Genomic DNA, 26,795 nt, shown 5'->3' with positions numbered 1-26,795 from the left:
AGCAAGAAACACCAGAAGAATATGCTGATTAATTCACTGTTGTTTTGCTCTGGCTCTGTGGCTGGAATTAAGATGCTGTTCATGCAAAATGCTTAGCAGAGGATGGTTTCGATCCATCGACCTCTGGGTTATGGGCCCAGCACGCTTCCGCTGCGCCACTCTGCTCTCAGCACTCAGGACTGTATCCTGCTATGCAGTCCCTGGCTTAGGAGGCCAGCGCTTTATAGGCTCCATTGGGCCAGGAGTGCATCTGGAACAAAAGCAGCAACATAATGGGGGCAGCAATAACGTTCAGGAGACCCCGTGACCTCTTGATGAGGGACCACCTGAAACTCAGTCCGGATCTCACTGCATGAGGAGCCCTTTGAAACGACCCTTGAGGAAACCACTTTCACTCAGAAAGAAACAAGAGCTCTGCAGCACGGCAACAGAAGGAGAGTGTGGCATGATTTCTTATCGCTGCTTGTTGGTACACAAAGGGCTCTCAGAGTAAACAAAAGGGCTTCTGTGTTTTCAGAGTGTACTCACAGCATCACCATTTATTTAAACATCTACAGTACATTAACACTGCCAATCAAACATGCAGTCCTTTACAGAGTCCAGCCTTCACACACACACACACACACACACACACACACACACACACATAACAATAACAAACACTTGACATAACACACACAGGGCTTTTTAGTTGTTAACATGCATTCTTGAGCCTCGATCTGCTCGTGTACACAAAACAGTTCGGACTTGTCAGGAGTGTAAACATTTCGACCCAGCATGCCTGTGGCCACGTTTTACACATCTGATAAGGGTGCATTCAAATTTGTTTGTGAATACACTCAAAGCAGCTCATGCACGTGTGTGTGTGTGTGCATGCATGCACGCACGCACCTGCGCGTGCATGGTTCACACAGAACAGAACAGAGTAAAGCATCAGGTTGAGAATGCTTTCAGGATTGTATTTATGCTACGCTCTACCAAACAGAAACACTACAAATCCCAGAAACCCCTGACAGTCTACGGGACCCTCAGAGAAGCAGAGCAGTGGCTGTGGTAAATTCAGTTTCCCTCCAAAATGTTATGGTCATGTTGACGTATATTAAACAGAAAGAAAGAAATCAATCAGCATAGTTCAGGTGACGCATCAACACTGTGCAGGCACTCGATATTCAGCAGTGTGTTTGTTTTTAAAGACACCAAAAGACCTTTTAACAGCAGTGTTTGGGTTCTGCAACAGTCTTGTGTAACACATTTATCTCTACGTCCACAGGCTCTCAATAAACTCAATGTGAATGTGGTAAATGTATATTAAAAATAAGAATAATAAGTCAAATACACATTTTTTCCTCAGCACTCAAGGCCACCCCTCGAATAAGCAAGAGAAGCAGGTATGCTAAATACATGCATTCAGAAATGTCAATTAGTGAAGATAAAATCAAGACATGCATCCATAAAGGTGATGGACGGGGTTATTATGATAATCTGATCAACTGAGTTGTGAACTAATCGGAGTTTATAGGGTTTTTTTTAATACATTGAGTTAATAATCAATGCATACTATGACAGGAGAGGGAACCAGGATGTCAGATGTAGACTTTGGAACCAGTGAGATTAAACAATTTTATTGCTGTTTAATATCCAGGAATTGTATTTAAAAAAACAAAAAAAAAACAAAACAGTTTTTAATTCATTTGAACAATTTTTGGTCGTGAGAAAGCAGGAGGGTTAAAGCTGTGTGTCATCCACATAGTGGTGAAACTGGATTCCTAAAAAGGTAGATGCCGAAAAGCAGAGGATGAAAGGTAGAACCTTGTGGAACTCCTGACATAAAGCCTAAAATATTTGAAACTTCTGTTATTAAAATAGCCATCTGTCCATTCTCTCGCACACATCCGTCTTCTACTCCTCTTGGATCTCATACAGACCCACATTTATAGAAATTCACACCTATAACTAATTTTGAGTAACTCATTAATTAAAATCAACATCATGCTGAGAAAAAACATCAAAAATCTTAAATAATAGTCTCCAGTGATCATTGGTCAAAACCAGGGAACCTCTCTCTGTAAGGTGACATTGCGGAGCCCTGTACAGCTCTGCACTGGCCTTCAGGAGTTAATATAGCACCATCTTTCATTTTACCGGTAAATTATTTTCACCTCCCAGAAAGTGCTGGCTGTGTTCTCCTAAGAGGCTGTTAGAGCAGGGTTAGTTCACTCTGCTGCTTCACTCTGGTGTGTTTTAGTGAATTGCTTGGATTTTAGGACCCGTGTTGTTGTGTTGCTGTACAAACGTGAAATAATTCAACCCTCACCCAATAGCAATTACTCAAAAAAGAAAAAACAAAAAAAAAAAAAGCTGAAGCTATTCAGATTCCTTTCTGGTGCATCCAGTTCACAGCAAATTATTCCCTGCTGTGTGCCGCTGTTGTCTCTTTGTTTATGTGGTTGTTGTTGTTGTTGTTGTGGACGGGAGTCATGCTATGAGGTTTTCGAGCTGGAGACTGAAACCCTCCCTTTGGCCAGAATCAGTGTCCGGAGGTGTTTTCAGCCATGTTGACCATCTATTCCTGTCGACATGTATTTTATTCAAAGCTTCAAACATAAGACAGCACACACAGGCAGGAGTGTTTCCAGGAGAAAGGAAGAACTGGAAGAGATTGTGAATGGCTCTGAATTATGACAATAATGATCAGTAGACATTGGTGGAGATGTTCATCAAGTGAGTAGTTTAGCTGTAAATAGTCTGTGGAAAAAGACAATTATCTACAAAAGCAAACTCCAGTATGTCGAGATGACCATGCTCCGTCAAGGTTATTTAGTGCATACCTCAGTGAGAAAAATACAAGAAATTTGAACTAACGCTGCTTCGGTTATTTTCAATTATTTGCCGAAAGCTTTTAGAATTCAGAAAGTTTTTATTTCACCGTATTTATTTTTTGTCCTGAAGGAAAACATTTTATAATTGCAATAACTTAAATCATAAAGAATCTAGTGGTGAAACACTCCATCTCTGGACCTGAGACCTATGATGGATGGGATTTGAATAACAGAAACAGCAGGGGTGACATTTCTGAATGATTGATGTTTCATAAACCACGTTTTTTGTTTTTTTGTTTCTTTTCTTTTTGGTCCAGGGTTTTTGGACTTGGTAACCCCATAACTGAAGCTTTTCTTTGAGCTAGTTATATTTTAGAGGATGTTTGCCTTTATGGGATAATTGGATCGGAGCAACCAAAGAAAAGGTCAGAAGTGAGACAGGAGGGAAAGATCCATCATGCTGCATACTATATGACGTGAATATAAAGCGGGGCCATGCATTACTGAGCCACCCGGAATCCTCACCCTGTCAGAATGACCTGATGAATGCGTTTCCACTATTTGCTGCTTAATAACCTCATCAACAATAACGCTTTGTTGGAAGTCGCTATGAAAAAAAAAAAAAACATGTTTTGTGACCGCGTGGGAAATAAATCATGATTTTGACTCCTACACTTTCCCATACATCAACGCTTTAGTGAAAGTAGCTGAATGGGAGCCAAGTTCACAAGAAGCAGAAAAAGATGAGAAAGAGGAAAGATGGAGGGGTTAAAGAGGGGAGGTCGAAGTGGGGCTGAGGCCCAGAGGAGGAGGAGGAGGAGAAGGAGGAGGAGAGATGAGGGGGAAAGATGAAGTAGGACGAGATGGCAGAGGTCATTGCACATGGTGTTGACCAGACAAGAGAAGGACAAAGGAGAGGAGATGGAGGGAGGAAAACAGAGGGAGAGCAAGGGGGACGAGGAGGGGAGAGGAAAAGCTGTTATCGAGGTGTTATTCCTTTAACACTGCGAACGGGAGGCGAGGGAGAGGGAAGAAGGAGCTGATTAGGAAATAAAATCGGCTCCACGCTAGTAAAACTAAAGAAATAGAGGATGAACTGGAAGGTGATGAAAGGAGGAGTGAAGAGGAGCTCGTTCCAAGAGAGGCAAGTTAATCACAAGCTAAAACAAAAAAAAAAAAAAAAACAAAAGAAAGTGAAACAACATGATTGTTTCCATGTGGTTTTAATTTGCCATAATTCTAAAATCAAAGCTCTGAATATGGCACAAACAAATAAACATGAACAGAAAAATACAGGGTGTGTTTGATAAAGGCTGTTCCCTAAAAGGACATGAGGAGGGAGAATGAGGTGAAGTGAGCTGAAGGGGGGCTGAGGGGTGATGAAAGGGGGACAACAGGGGAGCAAAGCAGGGAAACGGGGTTAATGGAAAAGGGTGGAGCAGACAGTGATGTGGAGGAACAAAGAAATGTAAGTTTCCATGAACAGATGAATTACGTGACATATTTGGACACATTTTATCGTGTAACCTCGATTATGGAACCCATTTAAAAGCTTCCATAGTTGAATCATTAGTAGGATGCACTGAGTACAGTTCTGACATCTTAGGATTGTTTTGAAAATTTGTTGTTGTTGTTTTTTCACATTGCCACCAGTTATGACGTAATATTTATATTTTAACATTCTGGAAGTGATAAAAGTCTTTTAATGCCAGATTTCTGAGGTTGGAACTACCTGCCTGCCTCCATCTCTTCCATGAAGTTTTCTATTTTTCCATCAAAAAACAGATGTTCTGTATATTTAAATGGATTGAAGCACTGAGCTGTGAAACGGAAGCATAGCAACAAGGGATCAGAGATCACAGTGAGTACAGTAGTTAACGGCACACTTGTCACGTGACACATACAGCAGCAGCATCGCTAAGGGTGGAAGCAATCATTATTCATCCCTTCAATCAACAGATGGCCACAGGGAAGCACAGTGCATGTTTTGTTTAGCTCGAATCGTCTCCACATGATTAACACTGCTTCTTCTTTACCTTCAGCAGTCGCAGCTTACCTGGTTAGTTTCTCTACAAGGGGTTGATGTTGTCAGTTGTGTCAGAGCATTTTAAGGGTTATCCGTACAGACAATCAGACCAATCTAACCCACATTTCTAGGTCGTAACAGCCAAAATCACTTTAAATGTTTCCAAAAATGCTGATATAATTCAGCTCTGAAGTTCCCTCTATCATAAAACTGTTAGTATCGCAGCAGAAGCATCAGTGGTAGAGCTAGAAGGGAACAAAATGTGTCGCAGACAGAAGTGCGCAGCACCACAAGTCCACAATGTGGAGGCACGGCTATTATTAGAAAACGAGCGCAAGATGGTGAGTGGGAAATAAAGAGATGGAGACAGAGCGGAAAGGTGACAAGAAGGCGGAGGACGAGAAGGAGGCGATGGGAGGATGTTGGTATTTAGGATGGCACCGCAGAAATGTAGGGAAAGGGTCGGGAGGGCATGTGGAACAAAAAAGAATAGGGGTGTTTGCCCTGAGGATGGGGGCGTTTGACCAGACAGTAAGGAGGAGGAGGAGGGAGAGGAAGATAAGGGCCGAAGCTGCGGGCGAGACAAGACTATCTCCCCTCAGGGGGAAACAACCTTGTTTTGTTTAGAGAAGAAGACACAAGAAGAGTTCTCCAGAGAATATAGGCCAGACAGACAGATGGATGGGGATGTGGTGGGTACGGGAGATAGCAGGGGGGAGGGAGAGAGGCTTTAGGGGGAGCGGCGGTGGCGAAAGTGAGAAACAAAAGAGATGGAGAGAGGCCCTGGAAGTTCAGGTGGGTCGGAGCATGAATGGGCGAGGGATAAGCACCTGATGAAAAGATTAGGGGAGAGAAAGACGAGCAGGGAAGAGGATTCAGGAGGAGACAATGAGAAGTATCTGAGTTGCGGGGGATTGCTGTCATTGTCAGATGTCGACAGAGTTATTGGAGACTGAAAGGGAAAAATGTGGTGAAGGAGATAAGGCGAAGCACTTCTTTATAGCCGCATTGTGAATAAGAATCTGAAGTCTGCGCTCCGTTTTCCGCCCCAGCGATCAGAGTCTCACCCTCACTCACCTGGTCAAGCCTTCTTGCAGACAGAAGCAGGTTGACCTCATTATTTCTGCACAGTTTGTGGAAAAGCGTGTGCATTTCTGCTTTGATTTTCTCCTCCTGTTAAAGATTAATTGAGCTGAAGTCTCTCCAGTTTAATAAATCTGACCGGCAAGATTTGCTTTTGGAAAGTAAATCACTTGTAATTTAAACTTGTCAGTGATAACAGCATTTTCTTTTCTGCTAAGCTGAGCTGTAAATAACTGAGACGCCTTCCTCAAAGGATGTGGAGAGAGAGGAAAAAAAAAAAAGAGAAAAATGTTGCTCTGACTGCATTCTCCCAACTTTCTCTTTTGTTTTCATGCAGAGCTCGATGCTCTGTGAGGTGCAGGGAAGAAAGACAGACTGAGAAACTTTCAAGAGTTTTTCTCCCCCACAGGGATTTACCAAAGTTTGTGTTAAGTTTATGCAGTACTTTTTTCCCTATAATAAACCGAGTGTGTTTTACTTTTTCAAGCTGTGCGGCATCCTTTACCAAGCGTTCAAAAACAGGCCTTTCTTTGCACAATAAATGGGTCTTTTTCTTCATTTTCAGGAGGATTGGAGCTTTTTTTTCTTGATGTTTTGCTCTGTGGATGTTTCTGACACTTTCTGACTTATTTCTTTTTGTATCAAAGATGTTTATGAACCGTTCTGCAGTTCTAATGTGTCATGGTCCTGATTCAACACGGGAGACCCAGATACAAAAGATCAAAGATCAAATCAATAGTCATTGTTGTCAAAACGGGAACCATCCAATAAACTAAACATTGAAGTTGATTCAAGAGGAATCCAAAAAGACTGAACAATGTTTCTCATTAAATTGGAAATGAATAGGATGGTGGGCGTCATGTGAATTCTACTGAAGAACTGGACACCTAAAAAAAAATCACTACAGATTAATAATTTGAAAAAGACAAGGATAAATTTGCTCTCACTATAAAAATGAACCTCAACAGCATCAATTTGACGGAATCAGAGTTAACTTAAGATCCTTTTCAAGATGTTTGTGGAGTTACTCTGGCGTATTTTAAAACCACTGCTTGGTTTTTTGTTTTTTTTTTTGAAAGAAAGTCCAGACCAGACATCCAAATCTAATTTTCTGTGCTCCTTGTGATCTGTTGAGGTTTTTTTGCTGTTTATGATTAGCTTGCATGAGGATGACCTGGTCTTCGCCGCTAACATGGCCAAATAAGGTTCTGTCCACCACATCAGATCTTCTGTTTATAACATGAGGTCGAGCGATCACTTAGGAAAGAGTTTTATCTGACCACAGTCAGATTACCTGATAAATGTGTTTCTTCTGGGTTTTAAGGGAGTCTGTCATCCATACCCTGGAAAGGTTTCCATCAGGCTGCCTGTATGGCTGTAAAACTCAGCTCTGCAGGTTGGGATGTAAATCTTCCGATGCCCTTCTTTTGACTCTGCCTCATCCGTTAGTGGGGGGAAAAAGCTTTGAGTAGCTTCAGATAAAAGCATAAAGCTCACAGAATATACATCACCCAGAGTAATAAAACAGAGCTGCTGTTTAAAAAAAGATACTTGAAAAGTGGACATGGGGGAAAAAAGAAAGCAGGTCGGTCATGATATAAGTTTTGATTAATGAACAAAGTGGTTTTCCACACTAAAATGAGAGGAGGTGGTCAGCGAGATGGACGGATGATAAACAGTCAGACTAAATTATGGTGAAACGCAACAAAAGACGAGACGACACGAATGAGAAATTTGTTGTAATTTAAAAGCGGTAAGAGAGAGATGGAAAAAAAATGGCCATAAAGAAAATTCAATAAGGAAGAAATGATACATGAAGGGAAATGGAGGAGTGAGCAATGCGAGCGCTGCAGGCTGCAGACTGCAGACTACCCACAGTCCTCTGTGCTCGGCTCCGAGGGGCCTGCTGCCTTTGTGTGTGTGTCTATAGGAACTGTATGAGAGGGAGTGTGTGTTTGTGTGGGTGCATGCGATGTGGCCATACGTGCTTTTTTTTTTTTTTTTTTTTTTTTTTTTTCCTTTTTTCCTTTTTTTCCCTCCTTAAGATTCGGCCACTGTGTGTGGCAGCGCTGAGTGTGTGGAGCCGCGATGGGATGAGATTAGCCTTCCTGCGGGGCCCTGGGTCCTCGGAGGCCACCTGAAGCAGCGGGAACCGGAGGAATGTGGGAAGCGTGATACGCTCTGCCATCCCCATCCCCACAACGTGTAGCTGCCTCCGTGTGCCGCAGATGAGAGGAAAAGACAGAATCCATCTCTAACCCTTACCGCTCTCCACATCCGCCCGCGTACTTTTTTTTTTTTCTTCCCTATAACTCTAAATCTATTTGCCCAGCGTGTTGTTGGAGCTTAGACAAATTATGTATTTATAGATTATCTCAGTATGCCACACACAAAACAAAAGCCTCTGTTCTTCACCGTTGCGATGGCATGATAAAAGGCTCCCGGCTCTTATCTGAGGCAAACGTGCAAAACAGAAAAAACCTTTGATTGATGGTGATTTAAATAAACTGTGAAAGCCAAGGTCTCGTCTGAGCTGCGGCTGCAGGCAGCTGATTAAATAACCAGGAGCAACACTCCAATTAAGTGGTTAAAAAAAAATATGTCAAAAATGCAATTAAGTTCTGAGACATTTAAGGTCACCTCCAGATATAACATAAGGTCAGCATAGAGCTCTCACTTTATAAAGCTTTTATGTGGCAGGTGCAGTCAAAACATGAAGCGAAAACAACTGAAGTCACTTCACTGTACCTCAGAATCTTCATCATCATAAAGATGTAACAACAGGTAACAAGTCCGTTTTGAGAATGTCAGTAGGAGAAATAAATATGTATGATATTTGTGTTCAACAGTAAAAATAAAGACAGTTACAGTAAAAAGCTAAAAGACTATGTTTAAGCTAACAAATTAGGCCTAGCTTCTTAAAATCAGGTCCTTTTTTTACGCACATAGGTGAGAACAAGCTTTAAGTTCAGTTCCAAACTCAGTTCCCACACACACACAGACACACACACGTCACTCTGCAGAGGGAAGCTCAAACCGTCAACTGCAGACGGAAGATTAAAAATTTGTTTTTAAGTAGAGGGAGACTTTAATTAAAAAGTGAAGTCGGTTCCAGTCTTCGTCACAATTTGTCAAAGTTGGACCCGTGCTTTCTGCTGATTAAAATTTCATGCTTTGATTTTTGGCTCCCCATTAAATCAATGGATTTAGTGCTAATGACTGGATTTGAGGGCCACTTGTTTGCAAGTTGAGAGCAGCTTTTGGGGATTTCTGGTAAACAAATGTAGTTTTGTGTGTTGGATAATTAGCAGATTTCTCCGTATTGTGAGTTTGTTAACGACAGGGACACTTTTTTTTCTGTGTTGACGGGCTGAAGATCTTACATTTGTCCTTGTTTTTGTCTTACTCTTCAGAGGACCGGCATATTTTTTAGTCTCGTAACTATTAATGTGGGAATCTCACTGTTAAATGTGTTTATTAATGTTTCCCAGAACATCATTAAAAAAAATAGAATAAATTTTCCCTGTTGATATAGATGATGAGTGAACTGTCCTTTTTAAACCACAGCCAGGTGGAAAAACCAACAATCCTTCTGATTCCTCTGAGTGAGTCGCAGGAAAATCAGAGGGAGAAAACGTGTGAAATGCAGCGATCCGCTGTGCTTGAAGTGAAGACTGAGGCGTGGCGTTGGTGTGTACGTGCGTGTGTGTGTGTGTGTGTGTGTGTGTGACAGCAGGTGACATTCTGTGGCGGGCTCGGCGCTCCGCTCTCCCACTGCGGCTGGTTATTAATGGCTACAGATTCATTACAAGCAGCCAGTCAGCCATGCTGACTGCACGCCCGATGCTATTAGTCACACAGTCAGACTGATAGATGCACACACTCGGATACACACACACGGCGGTGCACATAATGAATACAGAGTACCTCAGTCAAACTCGCGGCCGCTGGCAGGCACACACACTCATGAGCATCGCTCACACACGTGCAGACGCGTACAGTTCGCTCAGACTTGTGTGAAAGTTCTCCACTAATTCAGACATCTCAATGTTTTACCTCTCTCTCTCTCTATTTTTACTCCCTTCTCCGTCATCCCTCCCTCTCTTCCTCCCTCCTCTCCACACTCCAGAGGACATCTTTATTCTCCATGGGAAAGACAAGAAGAACCCTCTCATCTACGGCCTGTTTACCACTTCAAGGTATGTGCTTCTGTGAAACAGACGTCACGGGTAAAGAATATCTTCAAAACCAAGCTTTGTAAACTTTGCGACCTTTGCCAGCGTGGCGGCGGGTGAGACAGCCTGTCCGCAGAGTCTTCCCACAGACAGCCCTGCATTTGAATAAAACAATAGAACAGTGAGTCATGGTTATTGATCAGACCCTGCAGACAGCATCACAGGTCGGTAAAAAGCTTGTTTACTTTTAGCATTGAGTGAAGAACGGAGTGCTATTACAGTAAACACACACACAGCTGAACCACTGGAGACTGGATGCAGCTGCAAATGTAATGAAAAGATGAACCGCATGGTGGATGTGGACATTCATCCATCCATCTTCTGAACTGCTTTATAGACGTGGAATCCCTGCTGACGTTTTCTCTTCTCGGCCGGTTCGGTGACCTGAGCGTCAGGTCAGAAAATGCACGAAGCAGTGCGCACGAACTGACCCGTACAAGAGGAAAATAATCATACAGACTAATGCCGTCCTTTCCGACAGCTCCCATCCCTCACATGCTGAGTTCCACTTATTGCATTCTGGCTTTCGGCTCAGAATTCATCACATGAAGGGCAATAGGTACAGCACTCCTCCGTCCCTAAAGCCGTCTCCCTTCTCAACTCAGGACAGGGGAGGAGGAGTAGGCAGGAACTTATAATATGCACTGATGGTACTTTAGCAACCTTGATTTATAAGATGAGAGGATAATGAAGTGAAACTATTGTAGTTAATTTTACCATTCTATTAAGATCTATGTATGTTATTTATGTCATATATGGAATATGAAATAAGGAAAAAAAAAAGATATTTTTGTTACCGATATGTTTTGTTCTCCTAAATTTGAATCAGATTTCTATCTGAAGGTTTTTAAAGTTGCACATCTTGGTCATATTTACGTTTGGCTGCATTAGCCCTTTGTGGCCCCCCTGGGGAAAGAAGGACTGTAGCTATTTAAATATGAAGAGACTGTAATGGCTTGAATCCCTGAAATACCCTCAGCTACAAACTGAGCCACAGATGACAATGGAGACAGTTATGAGGTTGTGATCATCAGGGACATTTCTCACTGCCGACCAGACATCAGTTCAAAAATACACACTTTAAAATTTTTACCTGCATATAAACGCCACCTTTTTCTTTCTCAGAAAAAAATACATGTAATTTATCATTCTGTGTTTTAGAGCAGTGTCAGAAAGATTTCCATTTCTAAGACAGCAGTGAGACGTGCTGTGAAGAGAGGTTTGGAGACGAGCCCGGTCCGGACGTATCACAGATGAAGATGCTGACATTTTCATTAGGACTGGGGAAGATGGACAGGATCAGAGGGACAGCGAAGACTAGTGATGAAGCTGGGGAGGTCAGGTTGAGAAGGTCTGAACATGTGCTGAGTAGAGATAACGGTGACATTAGAGAAAAGATGGAGATCAAACTGGGAATTTTCTCACTGTGAGATGAGAGTACTAACTGCTATCCCATCATGCAGCACAATTACATGAAGCTTTATCAGTGTTTTTCCCAAATTGTGCTTCGATATGGTCTCATATTGGAACGAAATAACTAAAAATGAAGGTTTTTAGACAAGTTCCAGTAGTTTGTCTGCGAGCCACGGGGTGCTCTCATTCATACTCAAAGGCAAGTCAGCCTCAAATCAGGCTCACGTTGGATTGTGTGAGGAAGCTGAGATATACTCGCAAAAACAAGCCGCCCACATGCTGAGAGAGAACATGCAAAGTCCGCAGAGAGAGACTCGAAGGTCTAATCAGCCACACGTGGCGTGATGAAGCGGCTGAGTGCTTCACACACGTGTCTCGTCCTGCGTCACATTCCTGATGAGAGTCACTCAGAGCGCGTCTGTGGCAGGATGAATGCTCCCTCTCTCCCTGCGACACACAGATGTCGATGTCGCTCGCCGCGGGACGCGCCGAGCCCGCCGGGGTCTTCTGTCACCGCAGCTCGTGAATGCAGCGCATTCACTCATGTCAACAATGCGAAGCACATGTGAGCCTTCCTCACGGACTCGTCATCGCTGGCGAACTGGCTGCGACTCGGGCCGTGGGCGCGTTCGAGCGCCGCTGTTTGAACTGGGTTGAATTTTATTCTAGAGACAAACAGGAACCATAAGGCAGAGGGGAAAAACATTGAGAAAACAAAAAAATGAAATTTCTGGTTTCATACAGGCCAAATAACAATAACAAAGAAAAAAAGCCAGAGGCTTTGCCTGGTCTGGGGTTGTCAAAATTACAGTTGCACATTTAAAGAGTCTGGAGTCGACTCTACACTCCCTCCATCGCCTGTATCTTTTAGAAGTTCCTGCTTTTGCATGTAGGTGAGCCTGGATGTGTCTGCCAGTGTTTGGCTTCGCTGACTTGTTTTTCTTATATGTTTTCTTTGATGATTTTTAAATTGTTCATATGTTTGAGACTTTTCAGCCCCTCAAAACACAGCAGTAAGACAGAAGGAAGGAAACATGTTGACGCAGGCGTAGCGATGATTGAGAAAGACATCAGGTGAAAAAATAAATGACTCACAGAAAAAGACATGCTGACTGAAAAGAAAATTAGGGAAAAAGTGAGAAAGAACACAGAAAAAAACAGAGACTGAAAATGTTAGCCAAGAAGAAACAGCGGCGCTTTTTGCATTTTCTCAAGTGTCTTTAGGCTCATGTTTTGACAACAGCCCAAGTTTCAGAGCCGAGTGCCAGAGCTCCACAGTAGCAGCCCGAGCATGACAAAACTCTGGCGGAGGGTCGAGGGTGTTGCTCTGTTTTCTGCGGTTTTGGAAAGTGTGAGGCGTCTTGGTGGGGAGCGGACAGAAATCCAAAGCATCACCCAGGGTGAGGTGGCAGCCGCAGAGCTGCAGAGGGTGAAGGAGCTCCTCACTCACACACTCGGAGTTTTGTCCAGACGAAGTCAAGCGTCTGTACTGTAAATCTTTCACGGTCTGCCGTCTGCTCTTTCATCACTTCATTTTCCATTGATAATGACATTATTCAATCACATGCATTAAATCATCGAGCAAACCGGATTTGATATTCAGACACTCCTGATTTAAAGAGATAATATTAGATCATAATTTTTTTGTTGTGATCTTTATATCTTCTCCACCTGCTTTTTCTAAATAAGAGTCACGATGGGGCTGAAGTCTGTTCCAGCTATCAGTGGGATAAACGTGGGGTGTGTCCAGTGAGGGAGACAAATTCAAAAGCTTCAGCTAATTTAAAGTCACCAATGAGCCTCACGCGCCATTTTTGAAATTTGTGGGATGATTCAGAAGAGAAGGGCCTATTTAGGCACAGGGAGAACATGCAAACTCAACAAAGAATGGCTCCAACAGGCAGTGGATTCAAACCAGGAACCACTCCTCCACTCTGCCTTCCTCATGTTTTCAATCAGTTAAAGCAACTTAATCAGCAGAATCACTTCAATATGATCATCATAGATTTAAAAAACAGACTGTCAAGCATCCTGAACTCTGACCTAAACCCGTCTAAAGAGAAATTTGATCCACCAAATTCATAAACATTATAAAATGAAGAGACAAAATATTTTTCTGTAAGTGCGGAGATGTGACACAGTGTAAGACGCTGCAGTGTAATTAGGAGCTACATGAAGTTTCAAACATGTGGTTTGGATGGCCTGAATATGTTTGAATGCACAAAGTTTTTGTGTATTTCCTCCAAACAAACAGACTGTGCTCAGGAAACTAATTTGAGATGTTCACAACAACTGGATCGCAAATGAAACAAGAAATGAGTACACTGTTGGTTTTAAACCAGTCAAATAAAGTGTGATTGTGTTTCCTTTGGACATATTTCCCGCAGAAATGTTTATTCAGCAGGTCCAGTAACAGTTTGGATTGTCTCGATGGAATTATCTCGTTCTCAGACTGTTAGAATTGAACCTTGACAGAATCCAAACTGTCGTTTTTTTTGCATCCTTCTTTTGACTTGTTTGGCCTGTTTCTGCACCTGATGTTAATCTGGTTTCCGATTGCCTCCTTCTTAAAAAAGAGACGACCCTCTAAAGTCATATTGAGCTCCAGCCCTCGGGAGCCACTGCCCTGAATATTTTAAACATGCTCCTGCTCCAACAAATTGTTGTGATCATTCTCAAATGAGTCACTCCTGTCAACCTTTTTTTCTCTCTCTGTTTTTGTTCTCCTTTGCTACAAGCCTCAACTTTTACACACTTTTGTTTAAACCTTCCAGAAACGTTGAATGTGACTGAAGTGAAAGCTTTAGGTTGTGCCGTTGCAGGGACCAGAAAGCAGCACAATTCCCCCAAACGAGCTGGAAGCAGTCGGCTTGATGCGTTCAAGCTGCAAAGCCGCAATGAGTCACTGCCCCTCGCACGGCGCATCGCCTTCCTGTTTCATTTACTGTGAAAAGAGCATTGCAACTGATCGAGTGAAATAAAAAAAAGGGGCACTCAGCTTATGTTTTTATTCAGGCAGGGTGGAGGAATAAGTGGTGGAAAGTTGTTTCTTTCTTTTCTTTTTTTTTTTGTTTCATTCTGAGAATGTTTTCCTTTTCATGTTCCTTAACCCTCAGTGACATCCTGAACGGTTCAGCCGTGTGCGTTTACCGAATGGAGGATGTGGTTCGGGCTTTCAAAGGGAACTTCCTTCACAAGGAGGGGCCTCAGTATAAGTGGGCAGAGTTTACGGGCAAGGTGCCCTATCCTCGCCCAGGGACGGTACGTCTATGCTCAACACCTTCTCCCTCAGCAGCAGAACATGTTTCTGTGCTGTACACAGAGATAATAATGTGATCCTGATGTGAATCAACCATTACGCTCCATTGTTTTTAACAATCAGTATATTTTTTTCCGATTTATTGTCCTATCTAATATGATTTTTCGATGCTCCTAATATGCTTCCAACTTTGACTGGTTTGTGAGAACTCTGTGTATTGCCTGATGAAAGCTATAAAAAAAATGCCCATAAAAGTAGTAAGATGAATTCTCATAGATATTCAGAAAAAAATGGACATAAATGTTAAAAGAAAAAATGCTTTGCCGTGTTAAATAGAATAATGAGCGGTTTCACCCTTATGTCTTGCTCCCAGTGTCCCAGCAGCACATACGGAAGCTACAGCTCCACCCGAGAGTATCCGGACGACGTCATTTTCTTCAGCAGGACTCACCCGCTGCTGCAGGTTCAGCTGTTTTCTCACTTTATTGAATTAGCCCAACCTAATGTAATTAGACTGCAGCCTGTTGACCAGTGGGTCAAGCAATCTTTCTCTCTATTTTTACTCAAACTCTAAAGTGAAAATAAGAAATTAAATTAAATCAGCAGACGGCCGGCGGTAACGGGGCGCCCCCTCCGAGCGTGAACCCTCCATCATATTAATGAGGCTCTTACTGGGAAAAATACTCTGAAATATTGTCGTCTTATATATCACACTTTAATGTGGTGCATCCCTCTAATTGCAAATTCCTGCCTTTTTTTTTTTTTTTTTTTTTTTTCCAGGAAAATGTGCTGCCTCTGGGAGAGCGGCCGCTCCTGGTCAGAGTGGGCGTTCACTACAAGTTCAGCAAACTGTTGGTGGACAGGGTGGAGGCCGTGGACGGCACCTACGACGTCCTCTTCATCGGCACAGGTCGGCTGGAATTTCACAACCTAAATCCGTGAATTTTCTACACACAGTCACATTCTTATAGACCGGGAATTTTGAATGGCTGTTTCTGGACTGTGCGAAGAAACCAGAGCACACTGACAAAATCAAACACTCACGCAAAGGGAGAACATGCAAACTCTGGATATTCTAATGAAATGTTTGTTTCTTCAGACTCCGGACTGGTGCTGAAGGCCGTCCATCTGCCCCGAGAGCACGGCCAGAGCCAGGAGGTCACTCTGGAGCAGCTTCAGGTCTTTCAGGTACAGAAAACAGTCTTTTTTTTCACAATTTTATTTGATGTATCTGTTGCGTTGGATGTTCCCCTGCAAATTAATAATCCAACGGTAACACTCCCCTGCCAAGTCTAGGCAGACACTGATATTAAAAATACAGTGCAGCGCAGACTTTTCATATCAGTGCACATGAGAAGAATAAATCCAGGCCTGATGCGACAAATTCTGTTCGTGCCACATGGATATTAATTGAAAACATCGACTTAAACATCCCAGCACGCAATGCTGACACTGAGAAAACGTAAAGCATGTGTATGGTTTTCAATGATTTTCAACAGACAGAAGAACAGTGCAGCGCTCTGTGAAATGTGAGAACACAGAGTCTGCTAAAAATTCACCATTACATCAATTTTTTGGTTGGTTTTTCACTGATGCTGACTGCTTCCACTATATCCAGTGCTAGAAACACTCACATTAGCTCCAGCAGCTGCAGTCACTTACCATATTATGTAAAAAAAAAAAAAAAAAAAATTGTTTTATAAGCTCGATTCAACCTTATTTCCACTGGAGGCAGAAACCCCCGAAGAAGAGAAAAAAAACACACTGACTTGTGAGTGATGTGGCGTAGACTTCATTGTTTAAGTGTGGTCGAGCCCGAGTTTGTTTTTTCTGCTCGGTGCTGTAAACTTTACACAACTGAGAGCAGTTCAGTGAGCGGCTAGAAACGGCTTTAAATGGCTGCGGCCTGCAGCCGCACCCAGAGACAAGCACCTCTCTGCCCCTTTTCTTATTCAACATTGAATTATTTCAATATCTGTCTATCCATCCTTCTTTTTATCTATCTATCTTGTATTTGGTGTATGCTTGGAATGTTTCTCACTTGTTTTTTCTTCTCCTCACAGCACAAATCACCCGTGACAGCCATGACGCTCTCGAAGAAAAAGGTAATAAGAGAGAGAGAGAGAGAGAGAGAGTGAGAGTGAGAGTGAGAATGAGAGAGAGAGAGAGAGAGAGACTCAAACTTTCAAACTCTCTCATTCTTATCACTTATCTCTCCACCTTGCATCTCCAAGGACAACTTCATCACCAGTTGCCATGGTTACCCCACCTCACTCCGCACAATAATGAAGAGTTACACACACTACCACACACACACTCACACACACTCACACACACACACCCCGTGGCCATGCTCTGACATTGTTACAGTGTGAGTTTGATGTGTGACTCACAGTGAAAACACGCCGGTTGTTGCTGCTGATTGTCAGCGTGTGTCTGCGACTCTGAACTTAATAGTCTTTTTTCCCCTCCATCACACCCTCCATTACCCTCCACCGCTTCCTTGACCACGCTTTGCTCATGGTCTTCTTCCTCCTCTCCGTTTCCCTCCCATATTCACCTCCTGCCTCTCATGCTTCCCCCCCAGCAGTGGTTGTTTGTGGGCTCCAGGGAGGGCGTGTCCCAGCTGGCCCTGTACCAGTGTGAGCTGTACGGTCAGGCCTGCGCCGAGTGCTGCCTGGCCAGAGACCCCTACTGCACCTGGGACGGGCACGCCTGCAGCCCCTACATGCCCACCGTGCGCAGGTATGGAGCCTCCAGTGAGACTACATTATCTTCATCGGATATTGGACGTCATGAACACTTCATTTACTTGACTTTAATTAAGCCGGCTTTGTGAATGAGACTGCTGGGTTCGCTCCGTCTCGCGTCCCGCAGCGATCTGGAGGGCTGTGATTCTGTGTTGACTGTGACGTCTGTGTCTCTGCAGGAGGAACGCTCGTCATTTAGGGGAGGACGAGGATCCACTAACGCAGTGTGTCAGGCAGGGAGGTGAGCAGCTGACTCCATTCAGCGCTTTAATGACGGCTTTAATTCCAGCTGTCATTTGTATGCCATCAACATTCTTTATTTACGCTGTAATAACCGTAGGCCGGCAGCATATGCAAAGCGTCAGAATCCAAGACTATTGAATTTGTGTCGCTCAACATATGGCAAGTTCTATCTTTGGACTATTGATAAGAAGTCAGAAAAATAATTAAAAGGAAAATATAGAGAACAGAATGGCTAGTTTTACATGTCTATGAAAAAAATGCACTTTGTATGTATTTATTCATATATATTCCAGTATCATGGAAAACATGAATAATATTCACTATAAAAATGAATATATTCATCTGCTACGACTCTTTCAATACACTGATAAATAAAGAGTTGTGGAAATAATTCGCTGCAACAATAGAAGCAATAGATGCAGAATGAGAAAGTCCGAGCTGGGAGCCATCACGTTTCCTTGATTTGTCTCAGCCGGGCTGCAGGTGGAGGCCGAGCAGAGGGTGATGATGGTGGCAGAAGGTAACAGCACCTACCTGGAGTGTCTGCCGCGCTCCAGACACGCTGCCGTCACCTGGTACAAACAGGCCGGAGAGAACAGTCCCGAACTCAACCAGGTGGGAACACCTTTCCTTTGGATCTTCAGACGTTTCTTTTCTTTTTCTCATGAGCAAAGTCTTACTCCACTGGACGTGTCAGTAACTCTGATCAGTGACACACCCAGAGTGGAACGCTTCCCTTTCTCACCTCCGCTCTCTGATCGTCCGACTTGTCTGATGCTCTGCAGGTGGTCACAGGTGACCAGCTGGTGGTGATCGAGCGGGGCGTCCTGATTCGCCGGGCCGAGCTGTCGCACGGCGGCGTGTACCACTGCCAGGTGGAGGAGCACGGCTACCACTGGACCGCGGTCACCGTCCGCCTGGCCGTCTGGAGCCCGTCCACCAACCGCCTCCTGGCCTCCTGGTCCGGCTCGGCCTATCAGAACGCGGGGAGCCAGCCCTGGTACGACGACGTGATGGCGCTCATCCACCCCGCCAACCTGGGCCAGCACTGCAAGGCTCTCGGGTACCGCCCCCCACGCAACCACCGTCGCCATGGCGACTTCCTGGTGGAGCTACACAAGGAGAAAGAGAGGGGGGAGAAGCACAAGCACGGGGGAGGCAGAGGAGGAGGAGGAGGAGGAGGCGGAGGAGGAAGAGCAGCGGGGAGGAAGAGCAGGAGCAAGCCGCAGCAGAGGGCGCCGCGAAGCGCCTGAACGCACCGCGGAACCGGAGGGCAGATTTTCACAGACTTCAACACAAAACATACACATGCACACACACTTAACTTATACACTGACACACACACAGACATACACACACACACACACTGTATGTACAGAGACTTCATGCGCATGCACTTATCTACAAACAAAAAAAAGGCGTCCTTTCATGAAAGTAAGAAACTTTGAAGCTACACTGAAGTACGTACAGGAGGACTGCAGAGACTGAATCTCCAGGACAAAGGACTTTGTGAATAATAATAATATTAATAATAATAATAAAGAAAAAAAAACAGCAGAAGAAGAATAGCGTAGGTTGTATCGCATGTTGAATGAAGGATGATCGGCTCAGTCTGACCGACTCTGTCGTGACGGGGACTTTTCAGTGGATGTTTCGGATCTGGAGCCTGTACAGACAAAAGGATACTGGTCTCGTTCCGACCGTCGAGATCCAAAATCACCGAACTCTTCTGAAATGATTGCTGCATGCGAGGAGCGTGCTGGTGACTTTGAATGTTTCTGCCCATTAATTAGACGTCACATGTGTTCTCCAAATTCTCCAAAAGAGAACAGATGTTTCCAGATTGGTTTCAAACCTCCCAGGAAAAAAAAAAAAGAAAAGAGGTTTCCATTCGGTGCAGTACGCTGCTAAGTTCATCAGGCACGAATTCTGGAGAGTCCTTGGCTTTACTGTCAAAGTTATTGTAGGTGTGTAAAGAAATTTCCTAAGTTTTTCAAGGACTCCCTCCCTCAGATGTGTCAGCTGCTCAGAAACATTTAAATGACGAGCTTTGTTGTTTCAAAGTGAGAAATGAGAGTCCAAAAAAAGCTCAAGTGTGTGTGTAAAACATCAGATGTTCCAAGGTCTTTGAACACATCGGCAGGTAGTGGCCGTCCAACTACAACAAAAGCATGAATAATCCATGTGAGGGGGGTATTTTTTATTTTTTATTTCCAGTTGAAAGCTTTGGATAATTATCAGTACTGATTCATAATTAAAGGGCTGATCCATTCAAAACCACATTGCTATCTTAGCGAGTAATGTTGCCAGTCAGCAGAGGCTTTACGAGTGTATTAAGATTGTGAGTAGCTGTATATAGCGCTGATGGGTTCTAACTTTAGATCTTTAAGGCATCAAACAGCCCTGCACACCTCCAGTGAGCCCGCCGCCGCTCTTTTCACAGAGGTGGAGTCTGACCGCAGAGGGAAAGGCACCGCAGCAGCTTTGATGAGGTTACGGATCAACTTTCCCAGGACTCTGTGCTGCAGCACTGCACACCCACACACACACACACACACACACAAAGTGCTGGAGGTGTTTCCATTGTGTTCTCACAGTTTGGTCGGGTGATATCAGCTGGTTGGAGTTTGGCGACAGAAGCCTTTTTAATGTCAGTGTCGGAACAAAGTGAACAATGGAAGGTGAATTTCTTTGCTAGAAGAAGAGCAATATTTCCTCTCCGATGTGTGAAAGGAAAGAAAAGCTTCATGACATTCACAATTCACTGTCTATTGATTAATATGATCAAAATGGAAACGGACATCCATATGTTTTATAAACGCCAACAAACACAGCAACTAGTGTACAGGCTTGTTTATTTTCCCAGTCAAAATTTGCTGCAGATTGAATTAAAACATGTATTTCATGTTTGCTTAATGTAAATTATATCAGATCTGTTAAATTATGATCCGTATGTTATATCCTGAGATGCAAAATATTCATGGCTCAAGTCCAGCTGAGATTAGCTGTGCATGTGTGGATTTTTTTGCGTTCCAAAAGCATATATTTGAGGCTAATTGGTGGCTCTAAATTGACCAGACTGAGGTGTACTGGGAGTCCGCTGGGATCGACTCCAGCGCCCCGAAACCCCGAGCTGGATAAAACAGGTTTGAAAATGCATCATAAAGTTCCAGTACTGACTCAGCAGCGCAGTTCATGTCTGCAAGAAGTCATGATTCCTGAGTTATGAGGCATTTAAAATGAAATAATTCCTTACCTATTTAAGCGCATATTGCCCATGTATGACAAAATCTATTAAAAAAAAAAACCTAGCCATAAACCACAATACAGTAAATATGTGGTTTTGGGATTTTCAGAGTCGAAGACGACAAATACTTTTCGGAAAAGTCAAGGATCAAGAATGAATTATTGAATGAAAAGAGTAATGTCAGTATTTTCAACCAGCAAAGAAGTCCCATATATCATAAAATAAAGAAGTAAAACTTTGCACAAAGTTGTTGACTAAGTAAACTCAAGCAAACACCCAAAACAACATTTTCATAAGGTACGAAAACATGACGCATCTGAACTACCAGGCATCAGAGTTTTTTCCCTCTGACGTTGGAAATGATGATAAACTCAGCACACTGAACTGTGTAAAATATAAAAATGCAATAAAAAGGTTTTCCAGCATCGTTGGACATGGAAGCACGATTCATGGAGGACTGAGACTCTGTACAGAACCTGCATGTTTCTCCGGCTACGGGCCTTCAGTAACGCGCCGCTGCTCCAGCAGCTCCAGCTGGTAATGACATCTGACTGTAAATTACCGAGCAACTCCAGCGTATAATAAAGAAGCCTTTCTTGTGCAAAGCTGGACCTGGAGAAAGCGCTAAATGGGACCGGCGTCAGGCGGCCGGTGGGATTCCAGCGACTTCAGTGACTTCACAGGGCAGTAAATCCTGATTTGTTCCCAACGTTGACGCTGCTTCCTCCGCATCTATGTGACTGTTCTCAGCGGTATTTATTATTTTCATCTGGAGATGGACTGTTGGATTCATGGAACAGTGTTTGACATGAGTTTGTTGGTTTTTGTGCTGCTTCTGTTGCTCTTGCCCATTTCCACTTGTTGAAATGTTTTCTATTATGACTGCTGGAGAATCACACATCCCTTCATTTTTGCATGTTGAAATAAGGCAGCAGGATCTGAAAAGTAAGTCGTTTCAGAGCCGTGGATCCAAACCAACAGAGTCACACACATCTGTTTGTTCACAGATCAAACTGCATTACAGACAACAGTATTCAGTTAAACGCTCATGAGAATTGAATTTAGAAGCCGAGACGGAACTAAAACTTTATTTCATTTTCTGTGATTCATCTGAAACGTTGCATTTACATGCATTATTAAGTCCAAAGATGCTTTTATTTATTTTAGTGCCTGTTTCATGGCTGGCTTCACATTTTTCTTTGTGCGTGTGTGCTTCTGTGGTGCTCGCGTTGTGTTTGACATTACTGGGATCAGAGTGGGAATAGCTCAAGCATGAGGTCAGAGGTTATGTCAGTAAATCAGCCATAAGCAGAACTCAATTAAAAAAAACAACAGAGAATTTTTTGATGTTTAAAACAAATATCTCAATTAAATAAAATAAAGCAGCCTGGAGAAAATGACTGTGAGCTTGACGTCTTGGCTTCTTGGACCACATGAAGGTCGCCGCTTGCCCTAAGCAGCTTCTGAACATGTGTTTGAGAAGAAAAGCAGTTTATGAAGGAGTGTGTGACTCTTGAGTTTGGTGAAGCTGTTTAAGTGTCAGACACTTCCTTTTTTTTTTTTTTTTTTTTGAGAAATATCAGACTTGGGTGAGAGTGAAGCAGAAACCAGCATCCAGTGTGTTCTCTTTATCAGCCACATTAGCCGGGGGGAAACAGTCTGGACTGTCACTGAAGCTGCTGACTGCTTTTGTTATTGCTGTATTGTTGGTGACATATCTTCTGTTTTGATTTTTTTTGCAAATTCTCTTGATTTCTGTGCACATTTTAAAGGCTCCATTATTTACATTATCCTGGTTTAAAAAACAGCCAGTTTTGTCTGCAGCGCTGCTGGTTTTGTATCTGTGTCTTAATGCATTGATTTTAACATCTGTTTGTTCAAATGTAAGATTTGCACTTTGACCCTGATCCAATATCAGAAACCTGGTTTGTCTCATGGTTTAGCAAAGATGCAGGTTTTTGAAAACGAGTTAATTAGATTTTTGATCGGTCAGGGTCAAAGGTAAACCAACCTCAGGATGTCACCTTTGGCATTAAGATCAGATCATGACGGGTCACTGAGGGCCTACAAATAATCTTTGATGTGTTAAAAATGTGGCAAAATCCAAACCAATTTCTTTGTAGACATAATTTTTTAATGCTAGCTCTTCTTTCTTTCTTTTTTTTTTTTTGTAAACTGAACATGTTAATATTTTCACAGTATTTATTGCGTACCATTTTTTCAATTACTAGATCTAGGGGCATTTAGGATAAATAGCTCTCCCTAGCTGTAACACAATGTTTGTTATCCAAGAAGAAATCACCCTCTTGTCAGTTTCTAAATTATCTGTGACGTATTTAAAGCTGCCACCGGGACCCAGTTTAACCTGTAGATTAGAAGCAGGCAAAAAAAAAAAAAAAATGGAATATAGTGTTAAACCACAGAGATACTTAGAGATTACAAACTGAAAATTCCCTAAGCTGTAATAAAGAAACTAGTGGTAGAGGCTGCTTTCAGTCAAAAAACTGTTGGAGAGTTGAAATTCAAGCTGAAAATCTGCTTGCCAAAGTGTACACCCTGGGGCAAACAAAAACAAAAAGTGTGTGTCTTCTTCTAGGCGTCTCTACTTTGCCTGTGATGCAAAAAAACACAACTTTGATTCCCTTTGAACGGCTCTGCCAGTTTACTAAGTGTGCATCACGTCCAACAGCCGAAAATATGAAAATAATCCTGCTTGTGTTGACCTTGGCTTGCGGAGTCCGTGCACGCACGAGCGTGCGACTGGTGTGTATATTTGTGCCGGATCCAAACAGCACACAAGTGGGAGGCAGAACTCCTACGAGACGTTTTTATGGCAAACCGCTTTAAACATTCAGTGTTTCCCTGAAAGACGTGATGCAGAACAGCTCCTCATTCATTACAACAGCCTGGCGTGTTTCTCTCCGCTGTGCTCTATTTACATCTCGGTGCCAATCTCCTTCTCTTGTGATTTTCCAGAGCGACTTTTCCGCAGACGGAATGAAACCATCAGCCGATGATCTCCTCCAATACATGGAGACTTGTTTTTTTTTTTGTTTTTTTTTCCTCTTGTAAATATGTATAAAGGTCGGCTTTTAAACGAGGATGTCTGTGTTTTGTGTGTCTATAAAAAAATCGATCCAGATTCTGAGCGCTGCACGCTGACATACATTAGGAAGAGCGAGAAGCAAAACACTGGAGCTCATTAACGGCAACATAAACACATTCTTCACATCATTCTTGAACTTTCAAGTGATAAAGAACAGACTCTTCTCACCCAACACATTTCTGATCCTCACTGAGTTTATATAGGAACCCGGCAGTCCTCGGGTTTGACACATTACCTCTCAGTCTGTAGTACAAATACTTCACTAAACTACACAATTACTCAACTACCTGTTCCATCATTCTCCGAGTCTTATTCTCTAGTTCATCGATATTGTAGCACCATTCAAGCACAAGCGGGTTCTTAATGCTTCATAAGACACTCAATTTATGCAATAATTATTATCAGAACGAGGTGATAAAAAACATGAAGAAATAAAATTACCGGTAAACTTTATTGGATTAATGGTGATAAAATGGCTAAAATGCACTGTTAAATGGAAGGCCTGTGCAAATATGTTTCATCTACTGCTAAATCTGAGATGTAAGGTTCAAGACCATTCAAAGATTTATAAACAAGAAGAAAGGTATTGAAGTGGCTCCTTTGACAGACAGGCAGCCAGTGCAGAGATTAAAGCTCAGGTGAAGTGTTCTCCACCGTCTTTGTGTCGATGAGGACTCTGGATGAGCAGCAGCTGTCTGAGAGATTTTTACTGTTCACGCAGCGCACTCGTGGACTCTTTTGTTCCCTTCCATGTGCATATTGGCACGCTGCAGTCACTTTGCAGGAATCAATTAAATCAGTTCTGAGTGTGGTTGTTAGTAATATCATTTAAATGTGACCGTATTCAGACCCCAGTGTGCAGAAGAAGTGTTGCTACACTCACGGTACGCTGTAGATGCTACACATGTCCGCCGGTGTGCATAAACTTTCAAGTTGCTGTGCAGTCAGAAGAGACGACATGATGACAAAAAGATAACAATACTTCCTCTGCATGGGAGGAATGTATGGATGTGGACTCTGTCTGTATTGGATCATCTCCTCCATGGCAGAGTTTTGATGCTTGTCTCATCTCATTGATTGAAAAGAATGAAATGCAACATGATCATGCAGGCTGAGGTTGAAAATCATTGCTCGCAGTCCAATTTAGGAATATATGGACGTGAGTAGAATTCGGACTTGTTGCTGTTCAAGCTATCATGGGAAAAAAAATCATATTTGGGCCAGATTTATTCATAATCTGAACAAAATGTCTGTCACATACATTAAATAAATAAAAGACATCTGATGATTTCTTATTTCTGAGAAATAACAACAAACAATGAACTGTTTTTCTTTACTGCAAGAAAACAGCAGCATTTCAAACACACTCTCACACACACCTTTTAGCAGAGTAAGCAGATTTACCCTGCTGGCCTCCATTCCTTTCCAACCACGTTTTGTTTCATGTAAGCAGTCCATCACTGTCTTCACTCTAAAACAGTAACATACCATGCGATCCCAACCCCCGTCTGCCGCTGCCAGACTGACCACATACAGCACTTTCTCATTAAACGGCAAACAACTGGTATGCAGAGCGATCCAGAGGCTGAAATATTCGCTCCCATCATGCCGGAAACCTGACAGCCTTCAGCTCGCCTGCTGGCCCTGGAGGTAACGGGTGTGGGCCAGCAGCACCTCGCCGTCCTCTACTGTTTGTTTATACGCTGTTATTGTATGAATGCTGCTTTTTTAACTTCGCAGCCTCGGGTCAAACACATGCAACTGCGGCTTTCCTCTTCTTTTTTTCTGTGCTCAAATGGACTTAGTGAGCATAATCACGGAGGAGAATCTCCTGGAGGAAATAAGTACTGTAGTCTGAGAAAGAGGATATCGCAGCTAAACAGACAGCCACGCACTCGGAGTAAATGAAAGCATTGCAGAGCTGTATTATGCTAACAAGAAGGGGTTTTTCCTACGAACTTCTCCTGCCTCACCAGGTTGTGAGTCCATAATTATACAGTATTGTCTTTCTCACCCTACTCTGATAGAGATGAAAGGTACACTTTTAACCTTTCTCAAATAATCTTCCTGACTGGATCATGTCATTTACTCACATCATGTCTTAAGTAAACCTTAATTAACTTGGAAAAACATTTATTGTTCCTCTCAGAAATTACTGTTTTTGACGTTGCATTTCAGGAACTCGTGCAGGCTCATTATAACTCACTGTGGCTTAACATTTCAGGTGAAGTGATAAAGCTGTTTCTAAATGACATGTATTTGATGTGTTTGATCAGGTTTGCACTTTAAACAGGTTTGAGGATAAATGTTAGCCCTGTGACCCTGAGGAGGGGCATATCCACACGTCTCTCAGGAAGTATTTTGTAAAAAAAAAAAAACCACAATAATCTCCTGAGCAAAAATAAAAGTCTGCATAAAGAGCGCAGAAATACCACAAAGGTAAAAAAATCTCTTTCAGTTAACACATAACAGTGTTATCATTGTGATTACCTTCAGTGTGGCTGCAAGTTTTCTTTCCTTAAAGGTCAGACTGCCAGTTGAATTCAGACTGAAATATGTCAACAAAAATGCTCTGAAGGCCCAGTCCCCACAGAGCAAAGCCCAGTCATTTCAA

At 42.9% G+C, this 26,795-nt stretch overlaps 1 protein-coding gene and 1 non-coding gene across 3 annotated transcripts in view; one reads left to right on the top strand and one right to left on the bottom strand.

Moving 5' to 3' along the window:
* sema3h (sema domain, immunoglobulin domain (Ig), short basic domain, secreted, (semaphorin) 3H) overlaps nt 1-23,530 on the top strand; it is a 58,735-nt gene extending 35,205 nt beyond the window's left edge. Inside the window, exons 9-18 of one of the 2 annotated variants that reach the window (XM_030118477.1) lie at nt 10,058-10,127; nt 14,693-14,837; nt 15,209-15,298; nt 15,616-15,745; nt 15,935-16,023; nt 16,899-16,940; nt 17,423-17,580; nt 17,765-17,826; nt 18,301-18,443; nt 18,614-23,530. In XM_030118477.1, the coding sequence (XP_029974337.1) occupies nt 10,058-10,127; nt 14,693-14,837; nt 15,209-15,298; nt 15,616-15,745; nt 15,935-16,023; nt 16,899-16,940; nt 17,423-17,580; nt 17,765-17,826; nt 18,301-18,443; nt 18,614-19,081 (1,397 nt within the window). In that variant the 3' untranslated portion in view covers nt 19,082-23,530. The remainder of the gene's footprint in view (nt 1-10,057; nt 10,128-14,692; nt 14,838-15,208; nt 15,299-15,615; nt 15,746-15,934; nt 16,024-16,898; nt 16,941-17,422; nt 17,581-17,764; nt 17,827-18,300; nt 18,444-18,613) is intronic. The other variant, XM_030118478.1, reaches the window with a different exon arrangement.
* Nucleotides 94-165, bottom strand: trnam-cau (transfer RNA methionine (anticodon CAU)). Its single transcript has one exon. It is a non-coding gene; the product is annotated as a tRNA-Met (tRNA).
* Nucleotides 23,531-26,795: the final 3,265 nt, after the last annotated feature.

This window comes from Salarias fasciatus, chromosome 20 (assembly GCF_902148845.1).
Source record: "Salarias fasciatus chromosome 20, fSalaFa1.1, whole genome shotgun sequence".
Taxonomy (NCBI): domain Eukaryota; kingdom Metazoa; phylum Chordata; class Actinopteri; order Blenniiformes; family Blenniidae; genus Salarias; species Salarias fasciatus.
Note: the sequence above shows the minus strand (reverse complement) of the source record. Positions and strands in the feature narration are given on the sequence as shown.